Genomic DNA, 16,799 nt, shown 5'->3' with positions numbered 1-16,799 from the left:
GTAATATTTGGCTTTCAAGCTAGTTGTCAGGATTCTAACTGTTACAATTTGTGTTGTTATGGTAGTTTCAGAGTGGAAAAAGTAAGTGGATCAGTTTACCCCCTTGATTTTTCTGGTCTGTCTCAGTTTACCCCACTGCTGGGGTAAAGTGAGACACATGACAACTTTTTTTTAAAACAATCATATTTTCACTGCCCCTTGTCTTGAATAAATTCTGCTAATGCCCATTTCCAGAAAACATCCTGAATTAATGGGAAATGTGTAAATTTGAGTGATGAATCATTTTAGATCGCTTAGAGGGGAGCAAATGTAAAAAGTGTCTCAGATTACCCCGTTCTCCCCTATATGATATAAATAAACCATGTGAGCCCTGCATGCAGATTAGAACATGGAAGGAGGACAATGGATTGCAGAGGCTACAACTGGAAACTTGCTATGACTGAGGCAAGACAAATGATGGATGGCTGTTAAGTTAATGACTAACGAGGACAGGAAAATAGTAAAACCGAGCTACCTGTGGCCGCGTTATAAACCTCTGTGTCGTGGGTAAGATTCACTGTTAAAGAGTCATCTGATTTAGGGCTCGAAGGCTTTCTGAGAAATGGTGAAAATAAAGTCAACTTTGGCAGCAGTGAAGTCAAGGCAAAAATCTACTGAATGCCAAAAAGGATCTAAGAAGCGTGAAAAGCATGTGATTCATTCTGATACACTATCGACAACCATACTGGCAGTTTTGCATGTTGCAGCCTTTTTACTGTAAGATGGCGCCACTCCCGTGTGCTTAAGGTTCCCTGTGGAGCTCTTTGTTGTCATTAAAAATACATTGTGTGTATCACTGGGCCCGAACAAACATGCACACTAACTTGTTTCTAACTTGCAAAGTAAGAACTGTATTGTTAACATCATCAGCAACATTAACAATTTTTTTTTGCCAAATTATTCCTTCTTCCGTATGTGTTGCTGGCAAAATGCTTCTTTGCCCTATGTGCGTACATTCACTAAACGCCAAGTGTCAATTTGACATATTAACACTGTATTCAGATGGTCATGGACAGGCACAATAAAGTCAGACGTATGTCCATTGTGGTCTATGATGTCATATCATATAATGCCAACAGTTAAAGGTGGAGTCAGTGATTTAGGAGAACGCATGTTGTCAAAATCCCTTTTTGTCAAAATCAGCTACAGATACAGGGATCATGAGTAGATATTTACTGATTATGACCAAAATCACTGACTCCAAGTTGAACTACTTACTACCTACAAGCAAGGAAATCAACCCATACACTTGGAAAAAGGTTGTTGTGTTACGTCTATGTTGTTTCCACTGTACAAACATGCAAAACAACCAGTGTGGTTATTCATAGGCTCTAAATAACTGAACACTAACAGACCCTCAGCCATCCAAGCCAGCTTATCAAACTAGATCCACTAGTCACCAAAGTTTCTGGTTCACATTCAGAGGGAAGCAAGTACAGTATAGTCGAAGCCAACTCACACTGACAATTCAGCAGCTGCTTCTCTTTTACCTACAATAAGAGAGGAGAGGTGAGAAGAAGGGTGGAGGAGGGAGGGAGGGGGGGGTAGTGGGAAAGGAGGGTTGGTTTGTTCATACATAGTTAGATATAAGACGCTCGACTCGCCGGAGGAGTGAAGCTCTCTCTACCTCTCTTGGACTTGTAGCACAGCACACACACCACCGCCAGCACGGCCACCGCAAGCAGACAGAAGCCCCCGATCAATGCCTTCTTCCACAGCGCCATTCGCACTGTATGGGGGAGAAAGAGAGAGACAGAGAAAAAAGGGGAAAGTTAAAAAAATTTATAAAATAAGACAGGATGGCAAAGGTCCAAGTAAAAGAAAAAACAGCAGAGTTGAATGCATTCCCTGATACTGAGGGATCATAATCTGTTGTTTACACATTACATGGTTCTTCAATTCAGTCCCCCTGAAGACTCACTGTAATCACTTCTGTGAACCCCTTAACTTTTCATCTTCATTAGGGATTTTTCTCTCTCAATTTTCTTCATTTACTTTGGATGAGGGCCAAATATCTGAAGAAAAATCTCTTGACTTTATCAGCCACTTTATCTGTACGTTGTGTGAAGTGCTAATTAGAAAATGTAGGAAAATGAGTGTCTGATTTGACATGGAATTGCTTGGTTTCTCACACTACATCACGATACATCGCCTATTGTGGTCAAATCAATTCTTATGCCAAGTCAAGAAGAAAAACTGAAATTGGGAGTTCAACCCGTGTTTCTGGTGTGTACAACATCGAAGCCACGGTCTCAAAGGAGAATATTCATCAATTAGCAGAAAAAAAAGAAGAAAGAAAAAAACATGTTTTGACATTATTCGACTATAGGCAAAATTCCGACCAATCAGGTTTGATTATGTACATTCTTAGTCTGGGACTGGAAAGTTCTGAAATCAGTGCAAGTTATTTTAGTGTCTGGAGCAGATGGGGTCCCTGCTGAGCCTGAATAGCCATCAGTCTTACCCTCTATGTTAACGGGTTGACTCTGGACCACGTTGTTAGCGTGGTTGACAGCCTCACAGTAGTATTTGCCGCTGTGCTCTTTGGACAGCATGGGGACCTGGTAGGATGTGTTGTTGCTGTTGGAGGTGACGGCATCCAGTGGCTTCCTATCGCCTACGCGGTACCAACTAAAGGTGACCGGCGGTGTGCCCGTAACGCCACAGATGAGGATGAGATGATCTCCCTCAGAGATTTCTGGTAAGTTGGGGATGACGGTCAGACTCGGGTTGGACAGGGGCACTGGGAGAGAAAAAAAGAGTTGGAAAGGGAAAGAGTTGAGACAGGTCAACACTGTCTCAATGAAACACTTTTTTTTTTATTTTTTTTTATTGTGCAATTTAAACTTTGACAAAAACTTCCTCCCTCATTAGTCCCTAGATTTTTTTTTTAAATAATACTTTTCACATTTTTTTAAATATGCTTATTTATTTTCTTTCCTAGAGTTAGAGGAGAAGATCCATACCACTATGTGCATGTTACATTATGAATCCAGCCAGTTCACTTAGCTTACCATAGGCTACAGATTGTATACAGGGGACACACATAGCCTGGTTCTGTCTAATGCTAACACAAATCCACCAACTAAAGCCCACCAACTAAAAAAACACCCGGCAATCTGCAGTTTTTTGGGAAGTTATGTTTGGGAATATTTCTCTTGTAATAGTCAGAAACACAACCCCCTGTAAAACAGCCTTTGTCATATCTATATGTGTGTCTGTACAGATTAAACAAACTAAATATACCATGTACCTTGGCTTAAGATGAGCTGAGAGGTGCATTTTGTTACCACTGGAAAGAGCCAGGTTAGCTATGTCCCCATTTCCAGTCTTTATGCTACGCTTAGTGGTTGCTCGCGATAGCATACTATTTACAAAACACATATTAGAGTGGTATCAACCTTCTCAAATCACGCTCCTTAAGAAAGCAACTCAGCGCATTTCCCAAATTATCGATCTGTTGCCTTATATCAAAGTTATACCGAAATCTTTTACAGGACATTGCTTAAAAAATACAATTTCTGAATAAACAAACTTGGAAAGTTTTTGTATTAACTAAATGATTCAATAATGTTATAGAGATTATAAAAAGTATTTCATAGTGCATAAGAACTGGACAAACTTTAAAACAGTTTGAATGTGGTGATCCATTGACAACAGTGATAATAACAGTATTGATGAGGCACATTTAAGGTGGAGTCAGCCATTCAGAAAAAAGGCAAATTGTCAAAATCCCTTTTTGCCAAAATCAGTGAATATTTCCTCACAACTTGCTTCCAGTCTTTACTGTGTGTGCATTGAAAATAATCTGGTGTTAATACATAGTTTAGGCTCTATAAACCGGTATGTAAACCATTAGGCTTGGACCGGCCCACCATAGCTAGGAATCACTGACTCTATACCTTTAAAAAAACGTACTAACAGTGTAGAACAGACTTGTTTGGATATTTACCTATGACAGAAGCGTTGAGTTTCCTACCGAGTGGGACTTCCTTCTTGCTATTGTTTGCCTCGCACATGAACTTGTTGATGTCCGATGGGTTGCTGATGGAGACCGTGAAGAGAGCTTGTTGATTGTAGTGTCTGACCAGGGTTGTGTTTTGAGGTTGGTAATCCTTCCACAGGGTGTACTGTATGGGGAAGGTGCCAGTATCCGACTGACAGAGGATCTTGAAGGGCCGCCCCAGGACTGCCCTGCCAATCACAGAGATCTTTGGAATGGAGACGGAAACTATAGAGAAAGAGAAAGAAAAGAAGACACTGAATCCCTATGGACAGCAAAATCAAGTTTACCATGAGGCCATGGTGCTTATGTTAGTGAAATATTAGCGCATATTCTGATATAAGATGTTCTGGAAGAGAAAACTAAATACTGGAGGTTTTTGGGCACCTGAAAGTCCAATGTTCCCTCATACTTAAGCTCTGTTTCTTTGGTCTCCACTAACTAAACATAGTTGGTTACATTGAGAAGCTGGCTGACCCCTGTCACGTTACACAGACATGTGATCCATCACTTATACATGAATACTTTAAACCACTTTAAGTTGAGATTTTTAAAAAAAACATGGAGGGTAACAATCCTATTTACATTAACAAAATCAATACTGCCCATGTCTGTATGCTCATCATAGCATTAGCACTGTGCCAACTGTGCAGGTAAACACAACACCACACATTCTAGTGAGGCAGAAGTGAGGCATTGAGTAAGTTTACCTTTAGGACGTACAGTCAGGGTTTTACTGTGTTTCTCGATGCCTTTGGCTTGGGCTACGCAGGTATAGTTGAATTCATACGGCAGGGCCTTGCCAAGAAATACTCCAGTGTCCCTGGGGGTCAGCGGCTCAAGGGTGTAAGTTATCTCTTCTCTTCTGATTCTTTCAGAGGCGTAGCTGTCACTTTTGCAGGTAAGTCTCATGTCTTCCCTTTGAAAGACTTCGGCTGGAGTCATGGTGAGAGTGGGGACTGAAAACAGCTCTGTGGATTGATTGAAAACACATTGTAAGCCTTCGTAAATGTTGACGCAAAATTTTATGTTTACACTTCTTTACACTCAATTTTAGTTATTGAACCAACATATTCCTTATAGGTTTTTTTCCAGCTATATATTTGACATATATCTGCTCCGACCTCTTCTTATATTTCGTCAATTTTGGGCCTCCATACAAATATAGTTAATGCCTACAATCATCAACATTTTATAAATGAAAAACTGCCAGGTTTATATACACACAATGGGCACACGCAGGTTATATTTTTTCTCTGTCCACTTACCAGTTACTGAAATGGCCTTCGTGGCGACTTTCACGATATTACCCATTCTCATGTCTAATCTGCACTCAAACTCCCCAGGGTCCTGTGCCAGTGCCACCATGGTGTGGTTGACTTTAGTGCTTCCACTGCTGAGGAGCTTGTTCCCTTGGCTCAGGTAGAGGTGCATTGTTTCAGATGTGTGCACATTGTTTTCGATGGTACACCAGATGACCAGCTGGTCTCCTTCATAGATCTTGGATTGAGGGGACATCTCTAGAACTGGAGTGATGGAAAGCTCTAAGGAGAGAAATAAAATCAGTGAAAAAAAATCCCTCAGATTGGTCCAACGCTTTGAAAAATTACTGTAATCTTTAAAAAACGCCTCTTACCTTTGACCGAAACAGTGACTATGTTGCTTACACCGGACTTGAAGGACTCTGGCGTCACGAGGACGGTGTAATCACAGTGGATTTTGTGGTAGCCGATGCTTTTAAAGCTAAGCTTGGCTTCGGCATAGTTGGAGTTGACCTTCATGTCCTTGATTTCTATGGAGTCCTCGTAGAAGTAGAAGAAAATAGATCCCGTCTCGTTGGGCGCTGTGCACATGGCTGTCAGCTCCTCCCCTTCACTGAACACACCCTTGTTCAGGTGGAGAATTGGCTTTGACAGGCCTGGAGACCCAACCATGAAAAAGTTGTGCTCAGAAATGAATCATCACTTAAACATGTATTTCAATTAAAGCTATATACTGTTAAACTGCTGTCTCCTCCCATGAGGAATTCTGAGGAATTACAACAACACTGTCGGGTCATCTACATGAGGTAAGCCTTGGGTTAACGCACATGGATGTTATACCTTCTGTTGTTAGTAGAATCAACAACTTAAACTTTTTTTTGGGTGCTTCTAGGGATTTTTCTGAGCTCCTGCGCCAGTGTCGGCGGGAGGGGGGGCACACCAGTTTATAAACACTGCCATACCGATAAATACCGAGCGGGTCTTGTGGAGCTGATAGGCTTAATAAGCTTTATGTCAACTTGTTTGGTAATGGCTTGAATGTAACCTACATTTATTTATATGAAAAATTTAAGACGAAAAAAAATTTGTTTGAAAGAAATTACGCACAATTGAAGCTTATTTACTTCTATCAGAATACATTATATAATCAACCTGAACTGAACTGTAATAGATAATACTGTATCCATAGCACCAAACACCAACCTGTTACTGTAAGTTTTTTGGCTCCACTGGCCCTCTGTTCGCCCTCAATGTTGACGGTGCACTTGTATTTTCCGCTGTTGGAGACTCTGGCTTGAGGCAGTGGGTACAGCACAGCCTCGGAGGTGCTGGTGGTCTTGGTGTAGATTATGTTGCCGTCCTTGTAAATGGTGTACTCGCGACTGAGCGTCTCTTGGCCCGAGCTGCTGACCGTGGCCTGGCACCTCACAGTCACATTGGTGTCCCGTATCACATCAGCACTGGGCTCGAAGGACAGGTCCATGTCTCTTATTGTGAATGCTAACAGGGATCACAGAACACAAAGCTTAATGTACAAGCTGATCTACCCCACTAAATAAGAGTTTGGTTCAATTGATAGCTCTTTAAAAAAAAGTTAAAGGTGCAGTCCGGCGATGCTGAAGGAAATAAAATCACTTTTTTCTAAATCCTTACGATACGCTACTTGTCCGTAAAAGAAAACCCAGTGTTAATAAAGACTTTGTGAACTGGGGTATGTAAACAAAAGGGGCCCACCATAGCGAGTAACATGCCAGTTTTCAGAGCCTAGGATGTGTATTAACACCAGATTTTTTTCAGTGCACAGTACAGACAGGTAGCGGATAGTGAGCAGGTTTTCACAGATTTTGACAAAAAGTGGTATTGACAACAAGCGTTTTCCAGAATCACTGACTCCACCTTTAAAGGTTTTGTTAGTACATGGCTTCTCAGTAGGAGTAAAACATCTGAGCAAACTGTTCAGCTACACCACTACTATATACCGTATAGGCAATATGGATTCCAGGGCTTCCCTAAAGATAACAGACTAGTTTGATATAAAGTGATTTAGGCCAGAATAATACTTTATACTACTACAACTTTACATGCCTGAATGTTTAACCTGTCTTTCCCTGTTGTTCTCCTTTTCTTTCTATGAAAATAGGAGCACGGCGTACGCTAAACAAACCTACAGTTACACTCTCTCCTGTCCACCCATGTTATTGTCACTGTCTTTCTATGTTTCTTGGCGGGGTGTGAACTGAAATGAAATTTTGTTGTTCTGTAACGGTGCAATGACAAATAAATCTGATTCTGATTCTGATGTTAACAGTATATGTTGTAGCTCTTATAATATAGGTCACTTTTTTTACTGTATATCTTTCAAGGACTTCTTCCTTTATTCGATGTCTATGTCCAAATTCATCCTGACGTGAACTCAGTAATTGTCCTGTCCTGTACACTAGCAGATATATACTTTTTTGACTGTAACATGCTGGTCCCTCGCTCAAAGTTTGTATAGAGTTAGATTGAATAGAATTTCCTGTTAGTCATTTTCCTTTCCCATTTAAATCAACACTCCTGAATGGTCACGTTGTTTTCATATTTGAAATGACTACTTCTGAAATTTCCGTTACATTTTGCCATAAGATTGTGTCTCAGCTTGGCACTCGGGAAGCTGATGTGTTACCGTGAGATTGCTTCATGCTGATGACAGCATCTTATGTTAGTATGTGACTCACATAAGGAACAATGCATGAAAGCATGACTGTACCATTTTTTGTTTGGTATCTGATGCTAGACATTTTTTTAAAGAAATGCCAGAATATGAAGTAAATCATTAAAATCTATTTGAAAAAACCTTTCCGGTCTGCTGACAGTCATCAATCCTGGGTTTCTCTCAGGAATTTTTTTTACTGCGCAGCCCCAAACTCATTGAACTTGTTAAAACTTTGACAATCACCTGAGCTGATCCCAAAGCCAAGAATTGTAGTTCAAATACATGTGTGGTTCACAGGGACAGGACCATATTGAGAAATCTACGAATAATTTATAACACATATTCTCTATAGAGCTCATGAATGTTTAAGTGACTGTCCCAATCTTAGAGTTTGAGTCAGTGATTCTGGAGAACGCTTGTTGTCAAAATCACTTTTTGCCAAATCAGTGAATATCTCCTCACGGTCCGATACCTGTCCATACTGTGTGTGCGCTGAGAAATAAAAATGGTGTTGATACGTAGCCTAGGCTCTGTAAATTGGAACGTAAACAAAGGGCATGTCAACAAAACGTAGCCAGCAACATGGCCATTTACAAAGCCCTGGTCATGTGTATCAACACTGGATTTTTTTCAGTGCACACAGTATGGACAGGTATCGGACCATGAGGAGATATTAAATTTTGACAACAAGCGTTCTCCATCATCACATACCTTAACTTTAAGGGAAAACAGCGTCTTTCAGGAATGACTAAATTGCTTACAAAACTGACAGCGGTTTAGTTTTCTTCAGAGAGAGAAAGCATCTGCACCCGTATACATCAAGCCATTCCAGCACATCACCCACATGGCTGCGTACTGCAGACAACAAGCTGCTGTTGTGACTCAGGGTTGGGTGTGTGGGGCAGTAAACAACAGGAAAGCACTTTGTTAGACAAACAGGCCACTCTGGGGACTGCACAGCGTTTTAGAGCTGGCTGACTCTGGCCCACACCCTGCATCATTCATCAGGAGCTGGCAGGGCCTTGATCATACGAACAGTCAGACGTGCAGGGTAGAGATGTACTATAGGCTCTCCTTACAGCGTGAGACATGGTCAGGGTATACTGAGCCAGTGGTGGAACGTTACTCAATCAAGTACTGTACGATGGTTCAAATGTACGGTAGTTGTACTTCAATTTGGTATTTTCATTTGATGTTACTTTAGTTACTCCGATTACATTTGGAGTCAGCAATTCCGGGGAATGCTTGTTGTCAAAATCCCTAAAATCCTTTTTTTGTGAAAATCAGTGAATATCACCTCACCATTCGCTACCTTCCGCTCCTGTGTGTGCCCTGAAAAAAATATCCTGTGTCAATACACGGCCTAGGCTCTGTAAGCAGACATGGTGCTACCTACGGTGGGCCCCCTTTGTTTACATACCCTTCGTTTACATTGTCGTTTACAGAGCATAGGATGTGTATAAATGCCATCTTTTTTTTTGCAGCGCACAGTACGGACAGGTGGCGAATCGTGTGGAGATATTCACTGATTTTCACAATTAATTATTGAAACAAGCATTGACCAGAGTTCCTGACTCCACCTTTAGGACTTCACATTCAAACACATCTCATCACTTGTTTTCTGCTTGAGGCTCTTTACAAAGAGCAGTGTTGATAAGACAGCCGTTCCATAAAGAGAGATTTTCCCTCTAAAACTTTCCTCATCTATTAATCATCACAGAGCCTCTCAGATGTACCCCTGGGAGGGGCCCAACCCATAGGTTGGGAACCACTGAACTACACTACCACAACCTAATGTCTACAAGGTCATTAAAACTAGCTCCACCTCGACCTGCTACACTAGAGGAAAGATAATTTTCCATCAATGCATCTGTATTAACTACTTTATAATGACTTTACTGTACATACTAATTTAACTGCCTTTATCTCAATTTTTTTTTTCAATTATCTGAACCCCAAAATCTCAACTTCTAAAGCACTTACCTCAACTTCACCTTCTGTAACCATTTGTAGCACTATTCTGAAGGGTTTTACTGAAGGATATGTTCATATGTTGTTAAGTGTCTGATTAATACATTTTGTTCATAAAAACATGCGGAAAATGCAGACCAGTACTTTGTGTTTTTTGATTTATAAAAAAAAAAAAAGCCTGTATCCAAAAGACGCTGGAACGTTGGATTTTACTATTGTAAAATTAAAATTAAGATATTAACTTTGGCTTAAACCAACATCTCGATTTACACAATAAATTAGATATTTATTCAAAAATTTCTGAAAAAAATATAATTCAAAAAAGAATAACTTTATTGTGAGTAATCAACTTGCAGAGTTTCATGATGATATAAGTAAAACATATTTTCTTTCCCTATTCTACTGCAGTTTCGCGCCTTACAGGATCTTAGCAAAACCAAATATATTTTGTTCTCAATAATTCAATAAAAGCTTATATACCGTATAATAAAAAAACACTTGAAATGCCCATAACAAGGCCTTTTCTTTTCAACTTTTAAAAATTATGTATATTGTGGTAATATTATTACAGAATGATTAAGTTGATTTTTCAGATTTTCTTCAATCCTTGCTGTTTTTAAGTAAAATACAGGGCAGTTTACCTCTTAAGGACCCCAAAAACATGAACAACATCACACAGGTCCAATTGATAACTCATTCATCTAAGACCCAACATCAAATATAAGCAACCCAATCAGATGATGCCTCCATCTCTACCAATACTCATCCACACTGACTCATGCCTTCCATCCCTGACCCACTCCTAGTGACAGAGGCATGTGACACGGCTCTCCAACATGTTCCTAACGCCTACGACCACAGCTTTCCACCATAACACACACCAATGATCAGAGAATTCCGATAACAAACAGGACAGTTTCCATTGATTGACCTTGTCTTTTTTAGTGCCAGAAAACTAGTTTAAAAAAGTCCAACTCAGAGCCCAGATAACTGTAGAACAAGGTCCACGACAAAATGCTAAGAAAAGCAATTATTCCTCCCTGAACACCGGGCCATTTTTCTCAGACTACAAGATTGCTGCAACCAATGAAGATTCTAGGATATTCAGTATGTAAAGAAAAATCAAATTCTGGTTAAAGGCGATTCGCTTGTTATCAAAATAACTTTTTTCAAAATGAGTGAGTATCTCCTCACAATCCGCTATCAGTAGTGTGTGAAAGGAAAATAAATCTGGTGTTAATGCAAAGCATAGGCTCTGTAAACTGGTATGTAAACAAAGGTCATGTTAACAAAGAGCCCCCCCTTCCCCCTCCATGGCTAGCAACATACCAGTTTACATAGCCTAGGCTCAGAATTTCACAAAAACTATTTTATTGACAACAAGCATTATTCCAGAATGGCTGATTCCACCTTTTAAGTGTCTCTTAAACCTTTTATTTAGATCATACTTACATCGCTGTGCGTCCACCACTCTCCCTGGATGGAGCAAGAAAAAGAAAATAAATCAGCATGTTATAGACACAAATCTAATCAAGCACTTCCACAAAAAGAAATCCAAAAAAGGCGATATAAAAGGCCTCCAGTCTTACAGCTGGACAGGAGTGTGAAGGTGAGCAGTAGCGGTAGTGGTGGTAGGAGGCCCATCCTGTCTGAGAGGGGACACACCGTGAAGGCTCCCAATGCGGCTGGCTGTCTTGGCGCTCACCAGGCTTGTGACTATAGTCTGGCTGTATAACGGCTGGTCTTTGGGGGGGGACCAGATCTGATTGTGGTGGGCGTGGGGAGAGGGACACTAAGGTGGTGCTCTACCTCGGCCACTCACTGGTCAGCCAGGCAGAGGCGGTTATCATCCCCAGCAGCCTGTCCGTCGGCTTGGCTTAATTCGCAAAGGAAGTGAGTGTTGTTTCCTCAGGATGTTCGTGCCCGCCCGGCTCTTTTGCTGTTGTGGAATGTTCTCCTTTGCTCTCCTTCATGGAAGTGTGTGTGTGTATGTGTGTGTGTGTGTGTATGCATGTGTGTGTGTGTGTGTGTAAAATGGTAGTCAAAATAGTGTTGTATTGCTTGGGGAACAGTAGTAAGGCCTTTGACCTCTGACCTTGGCTGGCAGTGGCAGGGTTAGTGCAGGTATAGAGATGAGCAATAGCCTATAGTCAAAGGTGGTGACATACTTTGTGTTGCACTCACAGCCCATTTCCGAAAAGTCAAGAGAGTTGTTTCCCTGAGCTAATGCAAACAAAATAGACATAAATCTCATCCCAGCTCTTAAAGGACATGTGTAAGTGGATCTATTGTCATTGGACAGCTACACATATTTTCCATTATGTACAGAGGCGTGTCCCTGTCTGGTGAACTACTGAGGGCAACCACCAATGACATCATTGATGGTTCAAGGATCCAATCTTAGATGGAAATTAAATAACTGGACCCCCCCACCCCTGAACTAAATGAACCCTTACAGTGTTCAATGTTGAATAAGTAATGACATAATCAAATAAATAATGTAAAGTGAACTGTTTTTTCTCAAAGTTATTATTTCATGATGGCTTTTCCACCAGTGAACCTATTTCCTAACGTATTGTAGTTGAATGGCATTGTTTGAGTGTGTGCTGAACCATTTGAGACATTTTGGGCTATAGGTCATAGTTAATTTCAAATAAACCTGCACCACACACACATGATTTTTTTAAAATTTTGCCATCAATTCAGCAAACATCCCCCCCACGTCCAGCAGAAATGAAGTCGCCTAACATTAGCATTCATGTTGAATCCCTTATATTAAGTTACCAGTAGCATGACACATTCTAATATTTTACTGTTCTTTCGGCCCTCTATTTGACTCTAACTTGACAACCTAGGCAATAATGTGCGGTTTATCGGGTTTATCAGAGCGTTGCTGCTGATATGATCACAGAGTGTGGTGCTGGAGTTGTCCCTAGGGCCCGCCCCCTGAACTTTCAGCCATTCACATATGCCCTTAGCCCCCCAGCAGGCTAACCAAAAGATAGCTAGATCCAGTTAGCTACAATGACCATAGAAAACTATCTATGTAGAAAACGCATGTGTGTAGTAGAACATTCTAAGTATCACAACCAAACTCTGAATCTAATTTTAATATTAACTAATTGTTTAATAATTTAAAAACTCACAGCACCATGGTTTATTTACAGCCTATTTAACTCTTATTAAATAAATATTCAAGATTTTTAGGCTCATTGTCACTCATTGGTTTATTTTTATTTTTAGAAAGGTAATAGGTTGACCAATATTAAGTGGCTGATTGTGATAAAAAATGTATTTTATAATGTGATACAGCTAGAACATTGTTTTATTTCCAGGCCTTACCACTTTAAATTAAAATTTACATTTAATTTCCCCTCAAAGCATAATCAAAAGATAATTTTTCACAAGATAGATTTGGAGACAGTGGAAAATGGGGCAAAAAGGGGAGGACATGCAGATTCGAACCACGTCTGCTGCGATGAGGACTGAGCTTCAAGGGGGGGGGGGCGCTCTAACCAGTAAACCACAAGCACCCCCCTTGAGTATTGCACACTATTTCTAATATTTCCCAATGAGAATCTTTAGCTCCTAAACTGATTAATATGAAGGTATTTACAATGGAAACATTGACAAACTATCAAGAGACACACTAGATATTTTTTGAAATGCAAATGCCAGAAAAAACCCCCCACAAAATCCTGTGTTGTATTTGGTTTATTTCATTGATTTCATCTCCTGTCGTATAAACCACAGCCAGCAAAGCAGTCTGAAGTCACAGAGACAAACCTGATTGTTTTCATTTTTAAACCGTACTTACTACTTTGTTAAAGTCTCTTCTGTTTTCTCCAGATCTTAAAATCTTAAAACTCAAAGCAGGATTACTTAGAGATGAAAGTGAGTCCGAGCAAGTGGTGGGCCCCGACGCCGAAAGCGTTTTGGGGCTGAGTCGGTGAAGCAGTTTAGGCCTATGAAGGGGTGATGGTGGGGACTAGTGTGTGGGTGACTCCAACTGCAGCCGCTTAGACAGACTGTATGGTGTGTGTGTGTGTGTGTGTGTGTGTGTTCCATTTTCACCTTCAGGCCAAAAAGTCCATTCCTTCTGCAGTGGGAAAGCCAAGCTGGAGGGGGGATGCATACAAGGAGGGGGTCATGTTGGCAAATGAAAGGGGACATGTATGGGGGCGGGAGAGACTTCAGTACAGCGAAGGTAAGGCTGTCCCTTGCTTCTTTGACGGCCACCTCACTGAGGCTAAGGCAAACCAAATGGCAGCAGAATTAAAAACATAAAATTACAAAACAGAGAAAAAGAGAATGAAAAGAAAAAAAAAATTAGCAAAGCTGCAGCCTCACAGAAAGAGGCACGTCGAGGGGGGATGACACGGCACACAAAAATAAAAATAAAAATAATAAATCAAATCCATAATCTAGACACCAGGTCATGTGACTGACCACCATCCATCCATTGTGCTGCAGACACTGGAGGCTGGCGGTTGCTGCGAGGTGGCTCACTAAAGTACCTGAGCAAGATGTAGTGTATAGGGCGCTGACTGAAACTTGCCACAGGGAGCATGTACGGGTATCGAGTGCCACAGCTCTGATGCCAACCATTAACCATGCAACTCACTTTGTGTGCCTCTAACTCTGTCAAACAATATCAAACCAAACAAGTCGGGCAATAAAATAAAAAAAAAATTAAAATGACAAATGAATTAACAAAATTGAAAAATGGTCCGAACTGTGGAGCGGGGCAGGTGATCACGGCACTTAGAAGATATCTAAACCTACAGTGTTGTATGTGTCTAGACAGCTTCCCATCACTGTGGTTACCACAGCAACTTTCATCTATGTTTTTCCACGTGACAGAAGAAGATTGAGCAAAAGGTGGGATTTTGGGACGTGTGCAATCATGTGAAGCGGGTCAAAGAAGGTTTGCGGGTTCTCTTTTGATTCCACACGGCGAGAATTTGGACGTATCGATTAGAAATAAGGTTTTAGACAATCACAGGAAAATCAATTTTAATTGATACCTCTCCTGTCACTGAGTAGATGGTGTAAAAACATAATCCATCCAGTACTCTAACTATGTATAAATGAAACTGAATTACACTGCTACAGTATGAATGGAAAGTGTGTTCTTTGTATTGCTATGCTGTGGCACCTACAAGTGCTGCAGGGCTGTCAGGGGGCGGAGCTTGAGGCTGAATCATAGGAAGTTTTTATTGCTTTGCATGCTCCCTGTGTGGGACTGGGTGCTTCTCTTCTACCGATCTAGCATTCCTCTCTCTGTGCTAGATATCAGGGTGTGGAGCGACCTAAGGGCAATGGAGGCTTTCCCTTTTTTCTGTTACAGGTGATAAGTAAAAAACAAAAAAACAAAAACAACAGAACCAGCCCTCTGAGCCACAACACAGAGGCTTGCATGGAGAATTAATGTTTGGCACGCAGGGGGAAAGGGGGGGGGAAGAGGGAGAGAGTTCAAGCATGGGAGCAGTCATCTGTTTTCCGGGCATCAATAACTTTATGCCCAAGGCTATGAAGGCCCGCATCTGAGGCTCACCTGTGCTAAAATCCATTTTCACTCACACACGCATAAACAAACACGTATCACGTCTGCCTGATCCACGTGTCAGGCCAGAATGAGCACAGTCCGCCATCTTTAGGTCCTTCCTTCCGAACGTGTTGCAATGCAGCGCAGCAACGTAGCAAAACCCTTTGTCCTTTGTGTTGGCTGCGAGACGGCAATACAAACTAATTGGTTATCCCACCGGGGTCCAGCATAGAGGCGAGTCCATGTGTCCTGGGTGTTAATAGTGTGTGTGTAGTCCTTTGGGCGACCCCACCCCCACTTGGTTTCACTGGGGTCAACATTGGTTCAGGTAGTGGATGAGGAGCCCCCCAGTCATCGGTTGGGTACCATTTCTTTTAAAATAGAACCTCTATTCATCTGTATGTACGCTATTTAAATATACACACTCCTCAGCACAGCCAAGTCTACAATCATTAGCTTTTATAATAAGAACATGAATAAACAATGAGAATAATAATAATATATATATATCGTCGTTGGTAGCATGAGTTTTTGTCAGCAGCCATCACTTGAACATTCAGGGGTGGTTTTGCATATGTACAACAAAAACGTCATTTACATCCCAGAGCTAGAGGGGGGGCTCAGGGTTAAGAAGTCATATGTGGTGGTGTTGTTTCTGAGTGGGGTTTGGTTTGAGGTGTGCTGGGGCAGTGGGGGGAGGGGAGGGGGTGCTGGTGTTATCTGAGCCTCTTCTCTGCAGAATAGATGGACATGTAGTAGTCATTGCTGCCTACCGCCAAGTGGGGCTGGAGAGAGAAAAAAGAAAAAAAGGCGTTTTAGATAGTATTGGCTCACTGCAGGCACTGTTATGTGTGCTAAAGGACAGCTACACAGATAACAAGAGCAAATGGCGTATTTGGACAGAAATATTAACAGATGTACAATAATGTCAGTCAATCTGAAAAAAAAAATACAAATGCTTGTGTAAAGCATCTTTAAAAAAAAACTTTAAAAGTAGATTATATGCAGTGATTTTGTTAGTTTCCTTTGTTTGGAACGTAGGTTGTTTAGAGTTACATTGCGATGTGTTCAGTACTGTTCAGTAAACATAGTAGTAGTTGGCGTAGTAAGTAACTTCATTGGGATTAGTCCAATGTGATTTTCCAAAATGTAGTGTTATGCGAGAAACTAAATTAAATAGGCTGCAGTTGACGTAGCAATATGTATTACCTGATGGTAATACCATGTACCGGGGAAGATTTTTAAAGTTAGGTAAAATGAGTCATTTGAAATGTGCCCAGA

At 41.0% G+C, this 16,799-nt stretch overlaps 2 protein-coding genes across 10 annotated transcripts in view; both read right to left on the bottom strand.

Annotated features, from left to right (window-relative positions):
* The window catches only part of pecam1b (platelet and endothelial cell adhesion molecule 1b), a 20,759-nt gene extending 9,073 nt beyond the window's left edge, over positions 1-11,686 (bottom strand). For 2 of the 6 annotated variants that reach the window (XM_080028694.1, XM_080028696.1), the window contains exons 1-9: positions 11,560-11,686; positions 11,423-11,446; positions 6,508-6,804; positions 5,679-5,960; positions 5,311-5,586; positions 4,753-5,013; positions 3,992-4,270; positions 2,504-2,782; positions 1,667-1,768 (exon numbers count right to left, since the gene is read on the bottom strand). In XM_080028694.1, coding sequence (XP_079884820.1) covers positions 1,667-1,768; positions 2,504-2,782; positions 3,992-4,270; positions 4,753-5,013; positions 5,311-5,586; positions 5,679-5,960; positions 6,508-6,804; positions 11,423-11,446; positions 11,560-11,614 — 1,855 coding nt within the window. In that variant the 5' untranslated portion in view covers positions 11,615-11,686. Of the gene's footprint in view, positions 1-514; positions 595-1,498; positions 1,530-1,615; positions 1,769-2,503; positions 2,783-3,991; positions 4,271-4,752; positions 5,014-5,310; positions 5,587-5,678; positions 5,961-6,507; positions 6,805-11,422; positions 11,447-11,559 lie in introns of all 6 variants that reach the window. The other 4 variants (XM_080028695.1, XM_080028697.1, XM_080028698.1 and 1 more) reach the window with 4 other exon arrangements.
* Positions 11,687-13,697: 2,011 nt separating this feature from the next.
* rptor (regulatory associated protein of MTOR, complex 1) overlaps positions 13,698-16,799 on the bottom strand; it is a 158,804-nt gene continuing 155,702 nt past the window's right edge. For all 4 annotated transcript variants that reach the window (XM_080029311.1, XM_080029310.1, XM_080029312.1 and 1 more), the window contains one exon: positions 13,698-16,303. In XM_080029311.1, the coding sequence (XP_079885437.1) occupies positions 16,235-16,303 (69 nt within the window). In that variant the 3' untranslated portion in view covers positions 13,698-16,234. The remainder of the gene's footprint in view (positions 16,304-16,799) is intronic.

The sequence above is a fragment of the Ammodytes marinus genome (assembly GCF_949987685.1).
Source record: "Ammodytes marinus genome assembly, chromosome: 6".
In the NCBI taxonomy this organism is placed as follows: domain Eukaryota; kingdom Metazoa; phylum Chordata; class Actinopteri; order Uranoscopiformes; family Ammodytidae; genus Ammodytes; species Ammodytes marinus.
Note: the sequence above shows the minus strand (reverse complement) of the source record. Positions and strands in the feature narration are given on the sequence as shown.